General features: G+C 45.1%; 1 protein-coding gene across 7 annotated transcripts in view; it reads right to left on the reverse strand.

Annotated features, from left to right (window-relative positions):
* Positions 1-102: 102 nt before the first annotated feature.
* The window catches only part of tnip1 (TNFAIP3 interacting protein 1), a 94,680-nt gene continuing 71,754 nt past the window's right edge, over positions 103-23,028 (reverse strand). For 3 of the 7 annotated variants that reach the window (XM_065019970.1, XM_065019969.1, XM_065019965.1), the window contains exons 8-18: positions 22,606-22,753; positions 20,016-20,117; positions 19,648-19,713; positions 17,408-17,539; positions 13,451-13,579; positions 13,112-13,255; positions 11,656-11,781; positions 11,339-11,422; positions 9,850-10,068; positions 9,422-9,512; positions 103-2,438 (exon numbers count right to left, since the gene is read on the reverse strand). In XM_065019970.1, coding sequence (XP_064876042.1) covers positions 2,374-2,438; positions 9,422-9,512; positions 9,850-10,068; positions 11,339-11,422; positions 11,656-11,781; positions 13,112-13,255; positions 13,451-13,579; positions 17,408-17,539; positions 19,648-19,713; positions 20,016-20,117; positions 22,606-22,753 — 1,306 coding nt within the window. In that variant the 3' untranslated portion in view covers positions 103-2,373. The remainder of the gene's footprint in view (positions 2,439-9,421; positions 9,513-9,849; positions 10,069-11,338; positions 11,423-11,655; positions 11,782-13,111; positions 13,256-13,450; positions 13,580-17,407; positions 17,540-19,647; positions 19,714-20,015; positions 20,118-22,605; positions 22,754-23,028) is intronic. The other 4 variants (XM_065019968.1, XM_065019966.1, XM_065019971.1 and 1 more) reach the window with 4 other exon arrangements.

The following is a 23,028-nucleotide window of genomic DNA, read 5'->3' on the forward strand; positions in this document are numbered from 1 at the left end:
AAAATGTCCAGGTCAACAATGGTTTGTTAAAGAGAATCTGTTATTTTTAAGTCGAAAAAAAAACTTTAATTGAAAATAAACACCAGAGTAAAAATGTACAAAGACATTTAGGATATGTTTATTAAGCCAGTTTAAATAGAAAAAGTCTCATCACATCAGTAATGTGCTTTTTGCCTCCTGCAAAAACTCCAGAACTACAAACCAGAAAAAGACAACCGCCAGAGGAAAACAAAGCATTCCTTTCAAAGTGCAATTCAACCTTTAAAACGTCACCATTCAACTATTGGATCATTCCGGAATCTGTCTTTTAAAAGAAAAGACTGTTCCAACTATTTACAGTGAACATTGTGAATAAAACACCCATCTTTACCAGCAGTCTGAATGAAACAAAACACAATAAAGATTATAACACGATACATATTCAACCCTATATAGCTTTGAGTTATTGGTTTGATTCAGGAGGAGACACAGAACATTAGTTCACCACCAAATCAAAATCACACATCGGGAGGATTGGAGCTCTACGGAAGTGACCAATCCCCAAAAATCAACCCCTCGCCCCCTAACCTCCAGACACTAGTCGACATAAAGCATTGGCAAGGTATAAGCAAATACGGTAACAATAAATCCACCTTGTCGTACAAGGAGTTTTCATTGTTGCCATTTTGTCAACACCTATCCGATCCTCTCAGATCAACAGTAGTACCTGGGGTAAGGTACGTGGCAGGAAATTCAAGCCCGGCTCTGTTGACAGTGTCACAAAGGTTCACAGGACTGTCGGGTAGATACTGTAGATAGTATGGAGCTGCTGGTCTGAGAGGTGCATTGAGACAGAAGCCAGCTGAGTCAGGAATGGGACCCAAATGGCACCCTATTCCCTATATAGTGCACTTCCTTTAACCAGAGCCGGGAGCAAGAGTAGTGCACTATACAGGGAATAGTGTGCCATTTGGGTAACAGTCCCTGTCTGGCGGAGGTGGTTTATCACTGGGCTGTTACTGAGGTAATGGCTGGCTGACTGAACCTTAGGGGTTAGTCGAGTCTCGGTTTTAAAATCGCTTCATTTCCTCGCCTCTGACTGATGCAAAAAGGACATGATTGACAGGCTAAAGCAATCGGAGACCAAATGTACCCTGTTATCGCGATATAAATTCACATATTAATGCACTTACAGCGCCTACACTGACCATACTGCTAGCGGAGCGCTCAGGCAGGCTAACGTTTAACGTCACCAGAACAGGCCTACACATTACAGTAGTACTATCTAACTGTCAGCAGTAGGGAAGGAAGGGAAGGAAACGAGACCAGGAAAAGGAAGCCATTCAAGACTATTGGAACAAAGCCTGGGTACACTACGACCAATGACCCAATTCTCCACACATGACTGGACAGCTTCGTGGGTAAATATGTTGAGGATATATATATATATATATATATTGGAATCGATTATCAAATATTTAACCCAATGAAATCAAAGCAAAGGTGCATTTTTGGCCAAACAGGTGCTCTTGTGAGGGTGTGTGTGTGTGTAACGAACATACGATGTCAATAGCTACAATATATTGGGAGTACATTAACATAGAAAGAACAGCATTACTAAAGACAAGTGATTTACATTTAGTTAATGCAACCATCAAAACAGTAGATTATAAATAAATGATCAATAATCACCACAGCCATGTTTTTTGGCATGATATACCAGCTACATTCACTTCCCAAGCTTGATGTGTTATAACAATCACTTTATGAACAGTTACACTTATAGTACAGTTCTAGAACACCAATGGTACTGAAAAACAAAGAAAAACCACGGTTACGCTTCTATGAATCCAATTCCAAGGCAATTTATCTATAGAATTATATATCGTTGGAATGAATACAAGTAGGATTGGCTGTTATTGACATGGGAGAATGGACCCCTTAACCCTACAAGTAACAAAACTGTTTGTAAAAAATAAAATAAAATATTCATATTTGCAGTGGGACGATCGTCAACAGCTGATAATCACATAGGTATCTTGTTTTAATATTACATTGAGATAATTTCAACCTATTACACAAAATGACTTCAGTTCCTGCATAGAATCATTTAAAGCAGATATTGAATCTCCCAAAAAATAATACGAGGTTAAAAAAAAGAAACATCTAAATGGTAATATTGATGTATTATATTTCTGAATAGCGAAAACAGTGTTTGTCTCACAAGTAGGCTTATAAAAAGGCAAGTATAAACAACATTACAACAGGATATCTACAGTTCAGTAGGAAAATTATAGTTCAAATCACACCGGGTCAACAGAAAAGTGATTCATGCTTCTACCACCCAGCTGGCTCCATGGTGAGGCAACGAAAGAACCAACGGTGGCGAGGCCCTTAGTGCTTTCCAGGGTCAATATTCTGTCGCTCTCTTTTTACAAACCCAGTTGCTGTGGACTGATCTATAGACAGAGTAGAGGAAAAGGTTTGTTTAACGTCTCCTTGATCACACAATCAGCCACTCAGAGAACAAAAGAAAAAGAGAGAGAATGGGGAAAGCAAAAATAGACCATTTGTGAATGGATGAGAGAGAGAGAAAAAAAAAGTGAGAGATTTGCAAAAATAAAATATGTTTCCCTGGTAGGGTTGCAAAATTCTGGGAACTTTCCCAACCAGAAATCCTGGTTGGAGGATTTAGGATTTCCTGCTGATGCAGCCTTATTCTGGGTGACCTTCAAACCAGGTGTTTGTGCGTTTATAATGACCAATTAAACTGGGTTCATGCAAGTGACTGAATGATCGTGCATGGGAAGAATCCTCACCATCAGTATTTGCAACTTGGCAGTACGCACAGAACATTGTTTTGAGAACGGAAAGGGATCTCTCAGATTCAAGATCTCAGCTTGGAGAGAAGAAGCCTCGTGAGGTATTAGTCGGTCACATGCATGACCCAAATGTTAATGATGAATTATTTATGAATAATTAATAAGCCAAATCGAGCAAATATATATTGTAAGCAGTACAGTGGTTCTTCCTTTAAAAAGTTTTGAGCTTATGCTGTGACTGTTTGTGGTAGATGGTGACAGTGTGTGGTAAATTGCGTAATTCTGGCAACAATGGCTGACACTTAAATAACGTGCCATAGAATACTGCAGCACCCTGCAATCTGTTCTGCAGTACGCTGCAACTTTTATGGGAAGAACCACAGTATATACACAGTACTTTCGGGAATGTATTCAGACACCTTCATTTTTTCCACATTTTGTTACGTTCCAGCCTTATTCTAAAATTGATTCAAATTGTTTTTTACCCTCAATTTACACACAATACCCCATAATGACAAAGCAAAAACTTGAGTCTTTTTGGGTATGACGCTACAAGCTTGGCACATCTGTATTTGGAGAGTATATCCCATTCTTCTCTGCAGATCCTCTCATGCTCTGTCAGGTTGGATAGGAAGTGTCGCTGCGCAGATATTTTCCGGTCTCTCCAGAGATTTTTGATCGGGTTCAGGTCCGGGCTCTGGCTGGGCAACTCAAGGACGTTGAGACTTGTCCCGAAGCCAGTCCTGCATTGTCTTGGCTGTGTGCTTAGGGTCGTTGTTCTGTTGGAGCAGGTTTTATTCAAGGATCTCTGTACTTTGCTCCATTCATATTTCCCTCGATCCTGACTAGTCTCCCAGTCCCTGTTGCTGAAAAACATCCCCACAGCATGATGCAGCCACCACCATGCTAGGGATGATGCCAGGTTTCCTCCAGACGTGACGCTTGGCATCCAGGCTAAGTAGTTCAATCTTGGTTTCATCAGACCAGAGAATCTTGTTTCTCATTGTCTAAGAATCCTTTAGGTTCCTTTTGGCAAACTCCAAGCGGGCTGTCATGTGCCTTTTACTGAGGAGTGGCTTCCGTCTGGCCACTCAACCATTAAGGCCTGATTGGTGGAGTGCTGCAGAGATGGTTGTCCTTCTGGAAGGTTCTCCCATCTCCACAGAGGAACTCTGGATCTCTGTCAGAGTGACCGTCGGGTTCTTGGTCACTTCCCTGACCAAGGCCCTTCTCCCCCAATTGTTCAGTTTGGCCGGGCGGCCAACTCTAGGAAGAGTCTTGGTGGTTCCAAACTTCTTCAATTTAAGAATTATGGAGGCCACTGCAATCTTGGGGACCTTAAATGCTGCAGAAATGTTTTGGTACCCTTCCCCAGATCTGTTCCTCGACAGAATCCTGTCTCGGAGCTCTACAGGCAATTCCTTCGACCTCATGACTTGGTTTTTGCTCTGACATGCACTGTCTACTGTGGGACCTTATATAGACCGGTGTGTGCCTTTCCAAATCATGTCCAATCAATTGAATTTACCACAGGTGGACTCGAATCAAGTTGTAGAAATATCAAGGATGATCAATGATCAAACAGGATGCACCTGAGCTCAATTTCAAGTCTCATAGCAAAGGGTCTGAATACTTAAGTAAATAAGGCATCTGTTTTTAATAAATTAACACATTTCTAAAAACCTGTTTTCACTTTGTCATTATGGGATATTGTGTGTAGATTGATGTGGGACATTTTTTTTTATTTAATCCATTTTAAAATAAGCATGTTATTAAATTTTTTAATTTTACCTTTTTTTTTTTAACTAGGCAAGTCAGTTAAGAACAAATTCTTATTTACAATGACGGCCTAGGTACAGTGGGTTAACCTGCCTGTTCAGGGGCAGAACGACAGATCAGACCTTGTCAGCTCGGGGGTTTGAACTTACCTTCCGGTCCTACTAGTCCAACGCTCTAACCACTAGGCTACCCTGCCGCCCCTGTTGAACAATTCGAAAGGGTCTGAATACTTTCCGAATGCACCGTAAGAGAACTAAAGGCGACTGCCGTGGCAGAGCTCACTTCAGACCGGTTCTTTATGCATCCGAGTTTGACTGACCTCCAGCTTGCTGTTAATAAATCATTATTCATTTAAGATCGACTTGGTGTGTAGAATTTCCATGACATTTAGGCGTCTCGAATGGGATGATTGATTCTGCCTGCAGAGCTCTCCAGTGAGGGTTTGCGAGGAAAACCCGTGTCGCATTTTATGAAGCGTGAGGGAAATTCCCGTCGGACCAAAAGACGATGAGGACCAACCCAGACCAGAACCTTACTGTGAGCTGCCTAGGAGACACATAATCCGTGAACAATTGAGGGACGCTGCGACTGAATTTCATTAAGTCAATTTAAATGATTTTGTATAAAATAAAGAATAAAACTAAACAAAATTAAGGAGGGTACCTCTAGTCTTAAGTAATAGCACGAACGGGGCCACCAGAGACTCTGGGTTCAGTGCGCGCTAACCAAGGTTGCCAGGTGCACGGTGTTTCCTCCGACGCGCTGTGTTAAGAAGCAGTGCGGCTTGGTTGGGTTGTGTATCGGAGGACGCATGACTTTCAACCTTCGTCTCTCCCGAGCCAGTACAGGAGTTGTAGCGATGAGACAAGATCGTAGGTACTAAACAATTGGATACGACGAAATTAGAGAGAAAAAGGGGTAAAATTCATAAATAAAAATTTTAAAAGTTTTTTTAAAAGTAATAGCACAAGGTGTTATTCTATATGTATGGGATGCGGCGAGACTATAGAGTCTATAGCATCTATGACTTGTGGCAAACCTCTTCAAGGTTAGGAGCGTTTGTCACAAATTAAGTGGTAAACTGTCACCTAATCACCCCAGAATGAGCGTTCTTTCGAACAGGACAGTACCTGTGTGTTTGTTTCTCCGTCCTGGTCCACCCAGGCCGTAGGCAGGGTCAAGGATAGCAGGGTTCGGTACACGAATCGGGTTCTCGGTAGGTCCAGGTCCAAATGCCAACAGGTAAGTCCAAAACAATCCAGCTCATACACGGTAAATCCAGCCAATCTCTATAGTCTCTTTCTCTATTGTTCATAGATCCTACCAGCACCCTCTCTTCTTCTTCCTGGTTTTTCTTGACCCTTTATCTGTTGGTCGGCTCCACCTTCTGAGGGTTCCCCTTGCTTCTGGGACTTGTAGTTTTGGCGGTCGGCCATTTTGTGATCTGTAGTTCTGCCAGGGGTGGCCATTTTAGTGATCGGGCAGAGCCCGTTTATTAGTTCTGCTCTCACATATCTGCCATTTATCACTCGACCCCCTTCTTTGCCACACATCTCTCCCCCTAGATCCGACCCCCTAGGTCGGGCTACCGCAGCAAAATATGCGTGCATGCGGGATAACCCATCCGCGTTTCCCATTTCCTTCCCTGCTCTGTGTTTCAAGTCAAAATGAAACGGTTGGAGACTCAAAAACCATCGCATCACCCGAGCGTTCTTCTCTTTAGCCCTATGCATCCAGGTGAGTGGGGCATGGTCACTGATGAGGGTGAAGTGGCGCCCCAGCAGGTAGTACTTCAGGCTTTCTAGAGCCCACTTTACTGCCAGCGCCTCTTTCTCAACGACTGAGTAGTTGGTTTCCCGTGGTTCCAGCCTCCTGCTTAAAAACAGGATGGGGTGTTCCACCCCTTCTACCTCTTGGGATAGCACTGCTCCCAAGCCGACCTCTGAGGCATCCGTCTGAACTACAAACTCTCTCTCAAAGTCTGGTACCACCAGCACTGGGTTACAGCAGAGAGCCTCCTGTAATGTCCTAAATGCTTTGGTGACCCCTTTCATCCCATTTGACCATGCTTGGCCCTCAGGCTCTAGTAATGTCGGTAAGTGGGGCGGCCACTGTGGAATAATTTGGGATGAACTTCCGGTAGTAAACGGCCATTCTCTAATTGCCTTCACCTTCTTATGTTGGGGTTTGATTAACCCTCTTCCCACAGTGTATCCCAGATACTCTGTTTCCTCTAACCCCACATAACACTTGGCAGGGTTTGCCGTGAGCCCTGCCTTTCTAAGGGCGTCTAACACTGCAATCTGGGCTGTAGATCCCCACGTCATCTAAATAAGCTGCGGCGTATGCTTTGTGCGGTTTTAGGACTTTGTCCATGAGCCGTTGAAAGGTGGCTGGGGCCCCGTGTAAGCCGAATGGCATGACGGTGTATTGAAACAAACCGTCAGGTGTTGCAAAGGCTGTCTTTTCTTTGGCCCTGGGGGTCAGAGGAATTTGCCAGTACCCTTTTGTCAGATCAAGGGTCGTAATGTACCGAGCATTACCGATTTTCTCCAGTAGTTCATCTACTCGGGGCATGGGGTAGGCATCAAACTTGGAGATTTCATTTACCTTCCGAAAGTCGTTACAGAACCGCAAAGACCCATCGGGCTTGGAGACCATCACAATTGGGCTAGACCACTCACTATGTGACTCTTCGATCACTCCAGCTGTCAACATTTTCTCCGTCTCTGCTCTAATCGCGGCCCGTCGAGCCTCGGGTACCCGATATGGCCTCATACTCACTTTTCTCCCTGGTAGGGATGTTTGAGCCCGTTTATTAGTTCTGCTCTCACATATCTGCCATTTATCACTCGACCCCCTTCTTTGCCACAGACTACAGACACACAAAACTATAGCTACTGTAGACAGTATAGATACTGTAGAATCTATGGTGACTGTAGACTATAGAGGAACCTTTGAAGATACATATGGACGTGGAAGAAGGCTAAAGCTAGTCTTCTAGAAAAGACTAGAGCGAGGGCAAATAACAGTACCATGTCCCGCTGACAGCTGTCTGTGGGCATTTATTTGGAAGTGTCTACGTGGTCTGCAGCCACTGATAATGGCACAAGGTGTTATTTTATATGTATAGGAAGATACATATGGTGCATAGGAAGTAACGTCAAGAGAATCGTTGAAGATGCAAATGGGGTGATAGCAGAGATTACTGAGTGTGTTTGGGAATAGTACTAAGTGAATGTGGCTGTGAGTTGTGCGAGTGCGGAAAGGATGTGTTATTAAGCTGATTGAAATTTGGATAGTAACAAATATTATTTAAATGGATCGACACACATTAAAAGAGAAGAGGGACCCAAATCGGATGAAGCATGCTGGATTTTTTTGTTGTCAAAAGCCACATTTGAAACAGTTTAAATGTGGCAGAAGAGAGGCGGGGGACTATTTCAGACCGGAGGGGGGCCTCAATCCAAGGAAATTGATCCCATCACCCAGAAGATATGCGAGATGATTCCCCAGCAGTTTGCCCCTCTCCATAACCCCTATGATGACGGACGGACAACACAACCTACCAATATTTAGTAAGCATAAATAACTGGTAAATATCGATGCCTATAATGCATGTTAAAAGTAACTTTAAAGCCACTTCACTACAATGTTACCATTATGTGGCCCATTATAGCATGTTGCATAACATCATCATTCGTACCAAGGCTGGGCATATCATAAGCCCCAATTAAATTGTTATACAAACTGGGCATGTAAATAGAGTTTATCATAAAACTCAACAGGATTCTCTAATTATTCTGAGGAACGGTTGTTTTGGTCTCTCCACAGTAGATATGCTGCCATGTTATCAGTTCAACCACATTAAGTGGCAGTTTAGAATTAAATCTCCAACCTAAGTTTTTATTTTTTATTAATTGAGCAACAGGCTTAAAATTAATCGAGGTTTAAAATGAAAACTAAAGTTAAATTAGAGGAAGGATTTAATTTAACTAGGACTAATTTAAAACTAGGTTCAAAATTAGGTGCAACAAGATTAATATATAAACCTTGATTTAAGAGTTAATCCATGTTGGTGCAACCCACCCTTAATGCATCAAATGATTGAACTGTTGGGTTTGTAGTGACAGCTATGAGAACCGTTCCAAACAATCAAGATATGAAGGCTCTGTTTAAGAGACTGCAAACCTCCTGGAATGAGGAGAGATACGAGGTCTCTAGCTGACATCACTCACACTCAGGCCCCTGCCTCCAGGTCATTTGGTGTGTTTTTCCCTGGGTATGGAGTTGCATGTGCCCTAGACCAAATTCGTGACATCTCTAGACATGTAGAGAACATTGGCAATGCTACTTGAATTGCCCTGGAACAATACTTCTACTCTCCTAATATAACTGATCTCGCCGAACACATTGCCACTGTAGCTCAAAACTATTCACCACAAAAGGAGTGGAGGCTTGCAACTTGGTTGGAATCCCTGTTTGGAAGTGGGGGATCCCAAATGACCAAAATGGGCTGCAGCTTGTGGTTTTTTTTTTTATAGCTTAGTTTGCCTAATTGTGTTTTTAACATGCTGTGTATGTGTGTGTATTTATGATAGATTCACTCCCGTTAATAGAAGTTGAACCTTTATTATGATGACAGTGTTACCATACTAATTAGATTGTACAACCCAGAATGAAGGGTTTGAAGTGGTGACATGTCTGGTTTTGTGTTGATTTCCCTTACTTTAAAAGAAGTATAGAAGCTATAATCTAAATGGCAATTTCCACAAATTTTGGAAATGTTACCAGAATTTTTCAACCCTTTTTTCCATTGGCCATAAATTGTGTCAGCATACCTGTGTTCTCTGGAGGTGGTCTGGATCCTTCCCCTGCTCCGGGTCCCCTGGAGCCTCTGGGCTGGGGGAACGATTGCTGCCACGGGGTTCCCTGATGGATCAAAAGCAGAACAGAGAGAACAACGTCAGTCAATCACATGTTATTCATATAGTCCTTTAAGTTAAGTCCTTTAACTGTAATCCAAAGTTGTCACAAAGTGCTGTACAGTAACCCGGCCGAAGCCTCCAAAGAGCAAGTAGCTGCTTACTGGCAAGGGGGGAAAAAAGCTCCTCTGTCAGCAGCTATGATCTAAGAGTAGCGGCTAGGGGTCCATTTGGGATTAGGTTACCATATTCACTAGGAACCAAAAGGACCGAAATGGGGACAGACTACCTGAACTAGGAAGAAACACATATTATTTCCCCCGCTGATATATTGTGATACGGACCCTTACCGTTGTGAGGGGTGGGAAGTCGCTACGTCCCGGTGGCGCTACGCTGCCGGCAGAAACTGTTGGGTTGGTGGGTATCCTGGGGTGTATTGGCCAGCCGTCCAGCCCTCCTCCTGGAGCCACCTGCACAAAGGGACCACAGTAGGGAGGACTCAGAGGGCCATTCATGGTGCCTGAGGAAGGGTCTGAGGTACGCCTCTCCTGCTGCTGCTGGCCCTACCAGGGAACACAGGGACACACACCTCGGTAACCCCGGTCAGAGCAGAGTAAAGCAGGGCAACAGGGACACACACCTCGGTAACCCCGGTCAGAGCAGAGTAAAGCAGGGCAACAGGGACACACACCTCGGTGACCCCGGTCAGAGCAGAGTAAAGCAGGGCAACAGGGACACACACCTCGGTGACCCCGGTCAGAGCAGAGTAAAGCAGGGCAACAGGGACACACACCTCGGTGACCCCGGTCAGAGCAGAGTAAAGCAGGGCAACAGGGACACACACCTCGGTGACCCCGGTCAGAGCAGAGTAAAGCAGGGCAACAGGGACACACACCTCGGTAACCCCGGTCAGAGCAGAGTAAAGCAGGGCAACAGGGACACACACGTCGGTGACCCCGGTCAGAGCAGAGTAAAGCAGGGCAACAGGGACACACACCTCGGTAACCCCGGTCAGAGCAGAGTAAAGCAGGGCAACAGGGACACACACCTCGGTGACCCCGGTCAGAGCAGAGTAAAGCAGGGCAACAGGGACACACACCTCGGTGACCCCGGTCAGAGCAGAGTAAAGCAGGGCAACAGGGACACACACCTCAGTGACCCCGGTCAGAGCAGAGTAAAGCAGGGCAACAGGGACACACACCTCGGTAACCCCGGTCAGAGCAGAGTAAAGCAGGGCAACAGGGACACACACCTCGGTGACCCCGGTCAGAGCAGAGTAAAGCAGGGCAACAGGGACACACACCTCGGTGACCCCGGTCAGAGCAGAGTAAAGCAGGGCAACAGGGACACACACCTCGGTAACCCCGGTCATAGCAGAGTAAAGCAGGGCAAGCAGGCAGGTAGAGGAAGCACAGCACCCAGTCACTTGGATTTTATGAAACAGATCTAGTTGAAATACGGAGGGGGTTGTTTTCAGGCAGGCAGAGGAATGTTGCACTAGTTTGAGATATAACGGTTGTAAAGCACTGCCCTAGTTGGTGCTCCTCAAACAGAGTGGAAGGAAGTGAAACACGGCACACAGACATTTTTACTAATCTAAATCCATCCTATTGCTGTCATTACTACAAAAGAGGGTCTAAGTGCTAGGTGAAACTAGACTGATAGGTTTACCACCACAGCCATGTGAAGACAAGCCCCGTCTGTCTGTTGGACTGAGGGGTTAGCCTATAACACCTGTGCTAATTGACTAGGTTCACCACAGCCATTTGAAGCCAAGCTAAATCTGTCAATAATGAGAGATGAGAAGGGACAGAGGCCCGGTGACTACAGTACCTGTTTATGATGCTGCATCTGTAGTCTCTCCAGCTTGCATCTCTCTGTTCTCTCTCTCTGACACTCGTTCTGGGCCTGGTGAAGCTGAGAAGAACAAACCAACTCAAATGTATGGACACACATCAGGAAAACCCACACATGGGAGGTGGAGGAGATGAGAACCTCCCTATTCAATGCAAAGTGCTGTGAAACAGTCTGTGTCCCAAGTGGCACCCTCTTCCCTATACAGTACACTACTTTTGACCAGGACCCATGGCATTGTGCACTACATAGGGAATAGGGTGCCATTTCGGACACAGTAGAAAGCAGCTCCTAACCTGATTGGTGAGGTTGGTCATCTGACCCTGCAGCCTTTCCACCTGTCTCCTCAAGTCCTCCTTTTCCTCGTTCATTCGTTCCCTGTCGCTCCGCTCTTTCCTGAAGTCCTCCTCAAAGATCTTCACCTGAGAGAGTAGATGCAGGATGATTACCTCGGATACTAAGTTGGTGAGTTCAACTTTTTTTCGGAAGACCTGGGACACCAGGTACGTGAATACAACAGGTGTAGACCTTAACGTGAAATGCTTACTTACAAGCCCTTAACTCTATTTCTTGAAGTGCATTGTTGGTTAAGAAAATTACAAAATAAACGAACAATAACGAGGCATATACACAGGGGATACTGAGTCAATGTGCAGGGGTACAGGTTCCTTCCTAGTATAGAGGTGCTGGATGGCAGGAAGCTTGGCCCCAGTGATGTACTGAGCCGTACACACTACTCTCTGTAGCGCCTTACGGTCAGATGCCGAGCAGTTGCCATACCAGGCAGTGATGCTCTTGATGGTGCAGCTGTAGAACTTTGAGGACCCATGCCAAATGTTTCAATCTCCTGAGGGGGAATAGGCGTTGTCGTGCCCTCTTCACGACTGTCTTGGCACTGCACTACAGCCCTGTCGTTGTGAATGGGGGAGTTGTTCGGTCCTCCTTTTGCTGTAGTCCACGATCATCTCCTTTGTCTTGATCATGTTGAGGGAGAGGTTGTTGTCCTGACACCATACTTCCAGGTCTGTGACCTCCTCCCTATAGGCTGTCTCATCATTGTCGGTTATCAGGCCTACCACTGTTGTGTCGTCAGCAAACTTAATGATGGTGTTGGAGTCGTGCGCGGCCACGCAGTCGTGGGTGAACAGGGAGTACAGGAGGGGACTAAACACGCACCCCTGAGAGGCCCCAGTGTTGAGGATCAGCGTGGCAGATGTGTTGTTGCCTACCCTCACCACCTGGGGGTGGCCTGTCAGGAAGTCCAGGATCCAGATGCAGAGGGAGGTGTTTAGTCCCAGGGTCCTTAGCTTAGTGATGAGCTTTGAGGGCACTATGGTGTTGAACTCTGAGCTGTAGTCAATGAACAGCATTCTCACACAGGTGTTCCTTTTGTCCAGGTGGGAAAGGGCAGTGTGGAGTGCAATTGAGATTTCATCTTCTGTGTATCTGTTGGGGCAGTATGCAAATTGGAGTGGGTCTAGGGTTTCTGACATGATGGTGTTGTGAGCCATGACCAGCCTTTCAAAGTATTTCATGGCTACAGACGTGAGTGCTACGGGGCGATAGTCATTTAGGCAAGTTACCTTCACGTTCTTGGGCACAGAGACTATGGTGGTCTGCTTGAAACATGTAAGTATTACAGACTCTGTCAGGGACAGGTTGAAAATGTCAGTAAAGACACATGCCAGTTGGTCCATGAAATATAGCCAATCACTGAACTGGATCAATTAGATCAGAAAGTGTCTGACTGACCTGTTCCATTAACACTGCTATCTGGGTGAGCAGCTCCTGCCTCCTCAAGTTACTAGGCCCATCACTGTGGTTACCGCTGGCGCCCTGGACCGGTGGCTGCTGGGAGGAGGGGGGAGGGTGCAGGTTCAAGGCCTCCTCTAGAGCCTGAAGGGTGGCATGGGGAGAGAGAGTAAGTTAGATAACACACACAACACACACAGTACACACACAGTGTACAGAGTGTACACACACACACACACAGTACACACACAGAGTGTACACACACACAGTACACACACAGAGTGTACAGAGTGTACACACACAGAGTGTACAGAGTGTACACACACACACAGTACTGACCCTGTTGAGGCGTTGTATCTCTTTCTCCTGGTACTCTCTCTGTTTACTGAGGGGCAGCAGCTGATCCTGCAGGTAACGAACCTTCTGCTTTAACTCTGTGGTCTCAGAGTTCAGACACTCCTTCTCCCCCTGAAAACACAACAACATTTGGCACAACTCGCTTCAACTCTACTGTTTCAGAGTTCATTCACAGTTTAAACCCAGGCTGAAGGATGTGAAAGTCAGACGAGTAATGTTCCATGTGTCAGAGACTGTCAGGTTAAAGTTCACCTGACGGTAACCTAATGGTGACCGATCAATGACGATGATATCATAGGAAAACATCATCCTGGCATGTTTTTGAAAAAAAGGTCAAATGTCACAGTAGCTGATGTTTTTCTCTTCTTTTTTTCAGTCAATGTGAAAAGCTGTGTCAAGAGGGTTGACGTTTTTCTCCTTTGTCTCTCTCCCGCTACCTCCTTCTCTTCCCTCCCTCCTTTCACCCCTTCGTCCCACTCTCCCCCTCTTCTCCTTTCCCTTCCTCAAACCTGTCTGTTGACCATCTCTCAACGTCTGCAAGACAAAAAGGAGCTGATCGTGGACTAGAGGAAACGGAGGGTGGAGCACATCCCCATTCACATCAACGGGGCAGTAGTGGAGCGGGTCGAAAGTGAAGTTCCTCAGTGTCCACATCACTAAGGACCTATCATGGTCCGAACACAACGCCGTCGTTAAGATGGGCACGACGACGCCTCTTCCCCAGCAGGAGGCTGAAAAGATTTGCCATTAGATCCTCAAAAAATGTTCTACAGCTGCACATTGAGAGCATCTTGACTTGCTACATCACCGCTTGGTATGCCAACCTCTTGGCGTCCAATCATAAGGAGTTAGAGGGTAGTGCATCCCAGTTCGCTCTGCTACCGCACGGCAAGCAGTACCGGAGCGCCAAGTCTGGGACCAAAAGGCTCCTGAACAGCTTCTATCCCCCAAGCCATAAGACTCCTGAACAGCTTCTATCCCCCAAGCCACAAGACTGCTGAACAGCTTCTATCCCCCAAGCCATAAGACTGCTGAACAGCTTCTATCCCCCAAGCCATAAGACTCCTGAACAGCTTCTATCCCCCAAGCCATAAGGCTCCTGAACAGCTTCTATCCCCCAAGCCATAAGACTGCTGAACAGCTTCTATCCCCCAAGCCATAAGACTGCTGAACAGCTTCTATCCCCCAAGCCATAAGACTCCTGAACAGCTTCTATCCCCCAAGCCATAAGACTGCTGAACAGCTTCTATCCCCCAAGCCATAAGACTCCTGAACAGCTTCTATCCCCCAAGCCATAAGACTGCTGAACAGCTTCTATCCCCCAAGCCATAAGACTGCTGAACAGCTTCTATCCCCCAAGCCATAAGACTGCTGAACAGTTAGTCAAGTGCCTACACATTTGCATGGTCTCTCATGCAACGGCTCTATGTACACTCACTGGACTTTACCCACACATAATACACAACACCCACGCTTATGCTACCGTTTATCATCTATCCTGATTTTACCTAGTCACTTTAACCTGTCCCTACACCGTCTTCAGGAAGTATTCACACCTTTTGACTTGTCCCACATTCTGTTGTTTCAGCCTGAATTTAAAATATATTACATTTAGATTGTTGTCACTGGCCTACACACACACACACACACAATACCCAATCATGTCTAAGTGTAATATTTTTTAAACAAATTAAATGAAATATGAAAAGCTGAAATGTATTCAACACATTTGTTATAAAAAGCCTAAATAAGTTGCACGGATTCTGTGTGCAATAATATTATTTAACATGATTTTTCTACTGACTACTTCATCTCTGTACCCCACAAATACAGATAATTGCAAAGGTTTTCAGTCAAGTTGTGATTCAACCACAAAGACCAGGGAGGTTTTCTAATGTCTTGCTAAGAAGGGCTCCTATTGGTAGACAGGGACAAATAAAAAAATGAGACATTGAACATCCCTTTGAGGTGAATTTATTACACTTTGTGTATCAATACTCCCAGTCACTACAAAGAACCAGGAGTCCTTCCTAACTCAGTTGCCGGAGAGGAAGGAAACCGCTGGGGGATTTCACCATGAGGCCAATGGTGACTTTAAAAACAGTCCCAAGTTTAAATGGCTGTGATTGGAGAAAAATGAGGATGGATCAACAACAGAAGTTACAAAAAATATATATATATTCCTGTTTGCAACAAGGCACTAAAGCGCGCACGCAACCGCACTGGGTATCACTTTGAAATGTCCTTGTTTTTGAAAGAAAAGCATATTTCTTGTCTATTAAAATAACATCAAAATGATCAGAAATACAGTGTAGACATTGTTAATGTTGAAAATGACTATTGTAGCTGGAGGAAATGGCAGCTTTTTTACAGAATATCTACATAGATGTACAGAGGCCCATTGTCAGCAACCATCACTCCTGTGTTCCAATGGCACGTTGTGTCAGCTAATCCAAGTTTATCATTATAAAAGGCTAATTGATCATTAGAAAACCCTTTTGCAATTATGTTAGCACAGCTGAAAACTGTTGTTCTGATTAAATAAGCAATTAAACTGGCCTTCTTTAGACTAGTTGAGTATCTGGAGCAACAACATGTGTGGGTCAAATCAAATTTTATTCGATTACAGGATCAAAATAGTCAGAAACAAAGAACTTTCTTCTAAAACTCAGTCTATTCTTGTTCTGAGAAATGAAGGCAATTTCATGTGAGAAATTGCCAAGAAATTCTAGATCTCGTACAACGCTGTGTACTACTCCCTTAAAAGAACAGCGCAAACTGGCTCTAACCAGAATAGAAAGAGGAGTGGGAGGCTCCTGGTGCACAACTGAGCAAGAGGACAAGTACATTAGAGTTTCTAGTTTGAGAAACAGACGCCTCACAAGTCCTCAACTGGCAGCTTCATTAAATAGTACCCGCAAAACACCAGTCTCAACATCAACAGTGAAGAGGCGACTCCGGGATGCTGGCCTTCTAGGCAGAGTTCCTCTGTCCAGTGCTCTTTTGCCCATCTTAATATTTTCTTTTTATTGGCCAGTCTAAGATATCGTTTTTTCTTTGCAGCTCTGCCTAGAAGGCCAGCATCCCAGAGTCGAAGGGCTATATAAATACATTTGATTTGACTTAGGTTGGAGACATTAAATCTTATTTTTCAACCACTTTATGACCCCCAATTACGTCACTTCCTGTAAATCGCAGGAAGCTGAAATTCGATGTCCTGCAAGGCCAGACCAGGGGACAGTACATTGGCTATTCTACAAACCAAAAGTAATAACGAACAACAGCCTGATTCATGAAAGGACAGAACCACTGGAGCTAGTCGTTTTACAAATGATGCTGATAGACCAGGGGAGAGTGACTGTCACTTCTCATTGAAGCCATGAACGTCCAGCCTTCATGGTACTGTAGGCATAGTTTTCAGAAAACAGAATCCCCATTATAGTGAATGGGAAAACAGCTATTCGTGGTCAATCTTGAGAGAATCATGTTTTTTTAATATATATATATATAAAATAACTGCACACAGAAGTTACAAGGATAATTCAGTTGCTACTGGTAGCCTAGCAATACCTCGCTCGGCCCTCAACTTGAGATAATCAATGAGAGTGGGTAGCACTGAGCTAGCCTACAACGTCACTTCCTGGTGTAGCTTAATCTGTGCATGTTATGTCGACATAAATCCATGACTTCCTTGGCTTCAAATGCACTATTGAGTCCATTCATATACAGTCATTGTGACAAACAGACAGGTGAGACACTCAATGGACCGTGGCTGAGTGGGCTGGAGCAGTTCTCCTCCACACTGACACGCACGTGTTCCCAGCAGTGAGGACCGCACACACACCAACACACACACACACACACAGCAAAAATGTTGTTGGGTTTGTATACGTCTTGAGGACATGGTTGGGTCTGTACTAGGTTTCTGTATGTTCTCACCTGTACGTTCTCAATCTTGGACTTGGCGAGGAGCAGCTTCTTATCGTAATCCCGCTGCCTCTGTTCTCGCTCCGCCTCTAACTCCTGCACGGCCTTCTGGGAGTCCGCCAGCCGCTGACGCAGGTCTGTGATCTGATGTTTTTTTCAAACAGTTTTAAAACAGGGAGTATTGGTGTCTTTTCAATGAGACAAACAGGTCAACATTTTATATAGAGATGATTGGAGTAGCAGAGAAACTGTGTTAGAGCAGGTCTATGCAGTTACACAGGGCTGTGTTAGTGTATAGACCCACAGACACGGCCAAATGGCGAAACTATATGTTGAGCGGTTTGGGGTTAGATTCTACGGTAATTTTCCCTCAATTTTTTGTTGTTGTCACTGAGCAAAGTTCAGGTCTACTAAGTGCAAACTTGAACGCTGTAAAGATTCTGTGCAACTTCTAGGGCCGCGTTTACTGTGAACACTAAGGCTGTATCTGCTTTAAGTTAGTTATAACTAGTGTTGCATGGTATACTGGTACCACGGTAATATCACAGCACCAAAACGTCATGATACCAAACATTTTAGAATACCGTTTTACCGGTTCATATGATACTAACTTTTTCCAGCCTTACCGATCTAAAAGAACCTGCTGTCCCTTGTTTTAATAAAGTCAGTTGAATTGAAGCAGCCTTACCGATCTAAAAGAACCTGCTGTCCCTTGTTTTAATAAAGTCAGTTGAATTGAAGCAGCCTTACCGATCTAAAAGAACCTGCTGTCCCTTGTTTTAATAAAGTCAGTTGAATTGAAGCAGCCTTACCGATCTAAAAGAACCTGCTGTCCCTTGTTTTAATAAAGTCAGTTGAATTGAAGCAGCCTTACCGATCTAAAAGAACCTGCTTCCCTTGTTAAAAGAACCTTAATAAAGTCAGTTGAATTGAAGCAGCCTTACCGATCTAAAAGAACCTGCTGTCCCTTGTTTTAATAAAGTCAGTTGAATTGAAGCAGCCTTACCGATCTAAAAGAACCTGCTGTCCCTTGTTTTAATAAAGTCAGTTGAATTGAAGCAGCCTTACCGATCTAAAAGAACCTGCTGTCCCTTGTTTTAATAAAGTCAGTTGAATTGAAGCAGCCTTACCGATCTAAAAGAACCTGCTGTCCCTTGTTTTAATAAAGTCAGTTGAATTGAATTGCACCGTTCCAATAATAACCAATTCCCTTTCATGCTCATGACATGTGTGCCAGCTGTACTCAATTGAATTTACCACAGGTGGACTTGAAGTTGTAGAAACATCTCAAGGATGATCAATGAAAAGAAAAGATGCACCTGAGCTCAATTTCGAGTCTCATAGAAAAAGGTCTGAAAACTTAAGGTTTCTGTTTATACATTTGCGCCCCCAAAAAAAAACCTGTTTTTGCTTTGTCATTATGGGATAGTGTGTGAAGATTCAAAAACAAACAAACAAATTAAAAGTAAGTCAAGGGGTCTGAAAACTTTACGAATGATGTGTAAACAAGACTGTACCTCGGGTCACTGTGTGTAAACAAGACTGTACCTCGGGTCACTGTGTGTAAACAAGACTGTACCTCGGGTCACTGTGTGTAAACAAGACTGTACCTCGGGTCACTGTGTGTAAACAAGACTGTACCTCGGGTCACTGTGTGTAAACAAGACTGTACCTCGGGTCACTGTGTGTAAACAAGACTGTACCTCGGGTCCCTGTGTGTAAACAAGACTGTACCTCGGGTCCCTGTGTGTAAACAAGACTGTACCTCGGGTTCCTGTGTGTAAACAAGACTGTACCTCGGGTTCCTGTGTGTAAACAAGACTGTACCTCGGGTTCCTGTGTGTAAACAAGACTGTACCTCGGGTTCCTGTGTGTAAACAAGACTGTACCTCGGGTTCCTGTGTGTAAACAAGACTGTACCTCGGGTTCCTGTGTGTAAACAAGACTGTACCTCGGGTTCCTGTGTGTAAACAAACAAGACTGTACCTCGGGTTCCTGTGTGTAAACAAGACTGTACCTCGGGTTCCTGTGTGTAAACAAGACTGTACCTCGGGTTCCTGTGTGTAAACAAGACTGTACCTCGGGTTCCTGTGTGTAAACAAGACTGTACCTCAGGTTACTATGTGTAAACAAGACTGTACCTCAGGTTACTAATGTAATTTCCATCAAGTTACTATGAGTGTTTTCAGATAATCTCTTCTGTATTCCGTATGTGTGTGTGTGTGTGTGTGTTTTCGTGTGAGATAACGAACCTTCTGTTCAAACTGTGACTTCATCGAGTTCCACTGGACATCCCACTGCTTGTTCACTTCCAGTACCTGTTATCATCATCATCATCATCATCACCACAACGGAAATATGACTGAAACCAATACGTCATTTATACATTTTTCACAGACTTCCCAACAACGAAATAGGACACCTAAGCAAGTGTGCGTTTCAAAATGGCACCTTATTTCCTATATAGTTCACTACTATGTATGGACCCTGGTGAAAAGTAGTGCACTATAAAGAGAATAGGGTGTCATTTGATCTGCATCTAGAAATGTTTTTGTTTTCTCTCACAAAGACCTTTCCATGTGGAAAGAGGACAGCTGATGTAATGTTGAGAGGGACTCACATCTTTCCTCTGCTTCTCTAGAAGCTTGATCTTCTTCTCGTAGGCCTCTGGGTCACAAGGCTTGGCCGGGGCTTTCTCCTTCTCTGTGGTATTCCCATTCTGCTGTAGGACAGGGATATAAAACATGACGATTTTTAAAAAGGAATAATGCACTCAAACTATTTTTGGTTTGTCCCTTGTTGATACATTCCCAAAATGTTTTTATTTTATTTTTTCATGTCAGCAATCACATTGTCAAGAGACGGCCCAGTACATCCCCGGGGCCAAGCTTCCTGCCATCCAGGACCTCTATACCAGGCGGTGTCAGAGGAAGGCCCCAAACAATTGTCAAAGACTCCAGCCACCCCAGTCACAGACTGTTCTCTCTGCTACCGTAAGGCAAGCGGTACCGGAGTGCCAAGTCTAGGTCCAAGAGGCTTCTAAACAGCTTCTCCCCCCAAGACATAAGACCCCTGAACACCTAATCAAATGGCAACCCAGACTATTTGCATTGCCTCCGCCCCACCCTCTCTCTTTTACACTGCTGCTACTCTTATTATCTGTGCATACACTTTAATAACTACCTATACTACCCCGAAACATCCTTCACAGAGCCCACTCTGCAACAGGACAGGGCTATGAAACATCCTTCACAGAGCCCACTCTGCAACTACACAGAGCCCACTCTGCAACAGGACAGGGCTATGAAACATCCTTCACAGAGCCCACTCTGCAACAGGACAGGGCTATGAAACATCCTTCACAGAGCCCACTCTGCAACAGGACTATGAAACATCCTTCACAGAGCCCACTCTGCAACAGGACTATGAAACATCCTTCACAGAGCCCACTCTGCAACAGGACAGGGCTATGAAACATCCTTCACAGAGCCCACTCTGCAACAGGACAGGGCTATGAAACATCCTTCACAGAGCCCACTCTGCAACAGGACAGGGCTATGAAACATCCTTCAGAGCCCACTCTGCAACAGGACAAGGCTATGAAACATCCTTCACAGAGCCCACTCTGCAACAGGACAGGGCTATGAAACATCCCTCACAGAGCCCACTCTGCAACAGGACAGGGCTATGAAACATCCCTCACAGAGCCCACTCTGCAACAGGACAGGGCTATGAAACATCCTTCACAGAGCCCACTGCAACAGGACAGGGCTATGAAACATCCTTCACAGAGCCCACTGCAACAGGACAGGGCTATGAAACATCCTTCACAGAGCCCACTGCAACAGGACAGGGCTATGAAACATCCTTCACAGAGCCCACTGCAACAGGACAGGGCTATGAAACATCCTTCACAGAGCCCACTCTGCAACAGGACAGGGCTATGAAACATCCTTCACAGAGCCCACTCTGCAACAGGACAGGGCTATGAAACATCCTTCACAGAGCCCACTGCAACAGGACAGGGCTATGAAACATCCTTCACAGAGCCCACTGCAACAGGACAGGGCTATGAAACATCCTTCACAGAGCCCACTGCAACAGGACAGGGCTATGAAACATCCTTCACAGAGCCCACTGCAACAGGACAGGGCTATGAAACATCCTTCACAGAGCCCACTCTGCAACAGGACAGGGCTATGAAACATCCTTCACAGAGCCCACTCTGCAACAGGACAGGGCTATGAAACATCCTTCACAGAGCCCACTCTGCAACAGGACAGGGCTATGAAACATCCTTCACAGAGCCCACTCTGCAACAGGACAGGGCTATGAAACATCCTTCACAGAGCCCACTGCAACAGGACAGGGCTATGAAACATCCTTCACAGAGCCCACTGCAACAGGACAGGGCTATGAAACATCCTTCACAGAGCCCACTCTGCAACAGGACAGGGCTATGAAACATCCTTCACAGAGCCCACTGCAACAGGACAGGGCTATGAAACATCCTTCACAGAGCCCACTGCAACAGGACAGGGCTATGAAACATCCTTCACAGAGCCCACTGCAACAGGACAGGGCTATGAAACATCCTTCACAGAGCCCACTGCAACAGGACAGGGCTATGAAACATCCTTCACAGAGCCCACTGCAACAGGACAGGGCTATGAAACATCCTTCACAGAGCCCACTCTGCAACAGGACAGGGCTATTGCTCTTAAATTCTGTGCACTACTACTACAGATCAGCATTTATACATGTCGTGAATAAAACAAAAAAAACATATAGATCTTTTTTTTAATTAAAAAATTAGCAAGAAAGACCTGGGAAGTCGCTCACAGACAATCTACACGGACCAATGAGACAATATGAGAAATATCACACACCAACAGTACAGTAGTACTTGGAAGTACTACAACGTGATATGAAAATGGGGAAGTCAGTCACATCCTCCTACTGTACAGTACGTGAGGATGAAGTAAACATGTTAACTACTCCACTACTGTGATGCCTGGCAATGGTCTGACTCATTCTGACAACACCCAATATGGAAACTACAGGATTTACTGTAACAACACACATCCTGAAATGATGCTGTGGCTTCCTAGACATCTATGCTGATCCATTTCCCCCCTCTCTCTCCCAGCTTTTACTCATCTGAAGCAGACAGGTGCCCTTCCATCCATTCTGCCACAGGATTTCCATACCTTCTGTGGTGTGCTGACCTCCATCTTGGATCTAACGCTGGCAGTTTCCTCTTTCACCACGTCTTCTTTGGCTTCTGGCTGCCCCTCGCTCTCTGCCGCGGTCTCTCCTGCTCCCGTTACCAGCTCTTTCAGCTTCAGGTTCTCCTGTCTGCAGTGACCAGACAGTGAAAACAGGGTTAGTGTTACTGGGCAGTTACAGACACATCTAGAATATATATCCCAGTGTTTAGTAGAGTAATGTGCAGCTTGGCAGAGCCCCAGGACATCCTCTGGGAAGACCCCACTGAGGTAGGGAGAATATTAGGGCAATTCCTGAATCATCAAAAACCATAGACTTTGACCAACTGTCACTTCACTTGAAGCTCTGTAGTCGCTGGACAGAGAATCATCGTTAAAAAGAAAAGCCCACTCACTGTTTACCGA

Source organism: Oncorhynchus nerka, linkage group LG6 (assembly GCF_034236695.1).
Source record: "Oncorhynchus nerka isolate Pitt River linkage group LG6, Oner_Uvic_2.0, whole genome shotgun sequence".
Lineage (NCBI taxonomy): Eukaryota > Metazoa > Chordata > Actinopteri > Salmoniformes > Salmonidae > Oncorhynchus > Oncorhynchus nerka.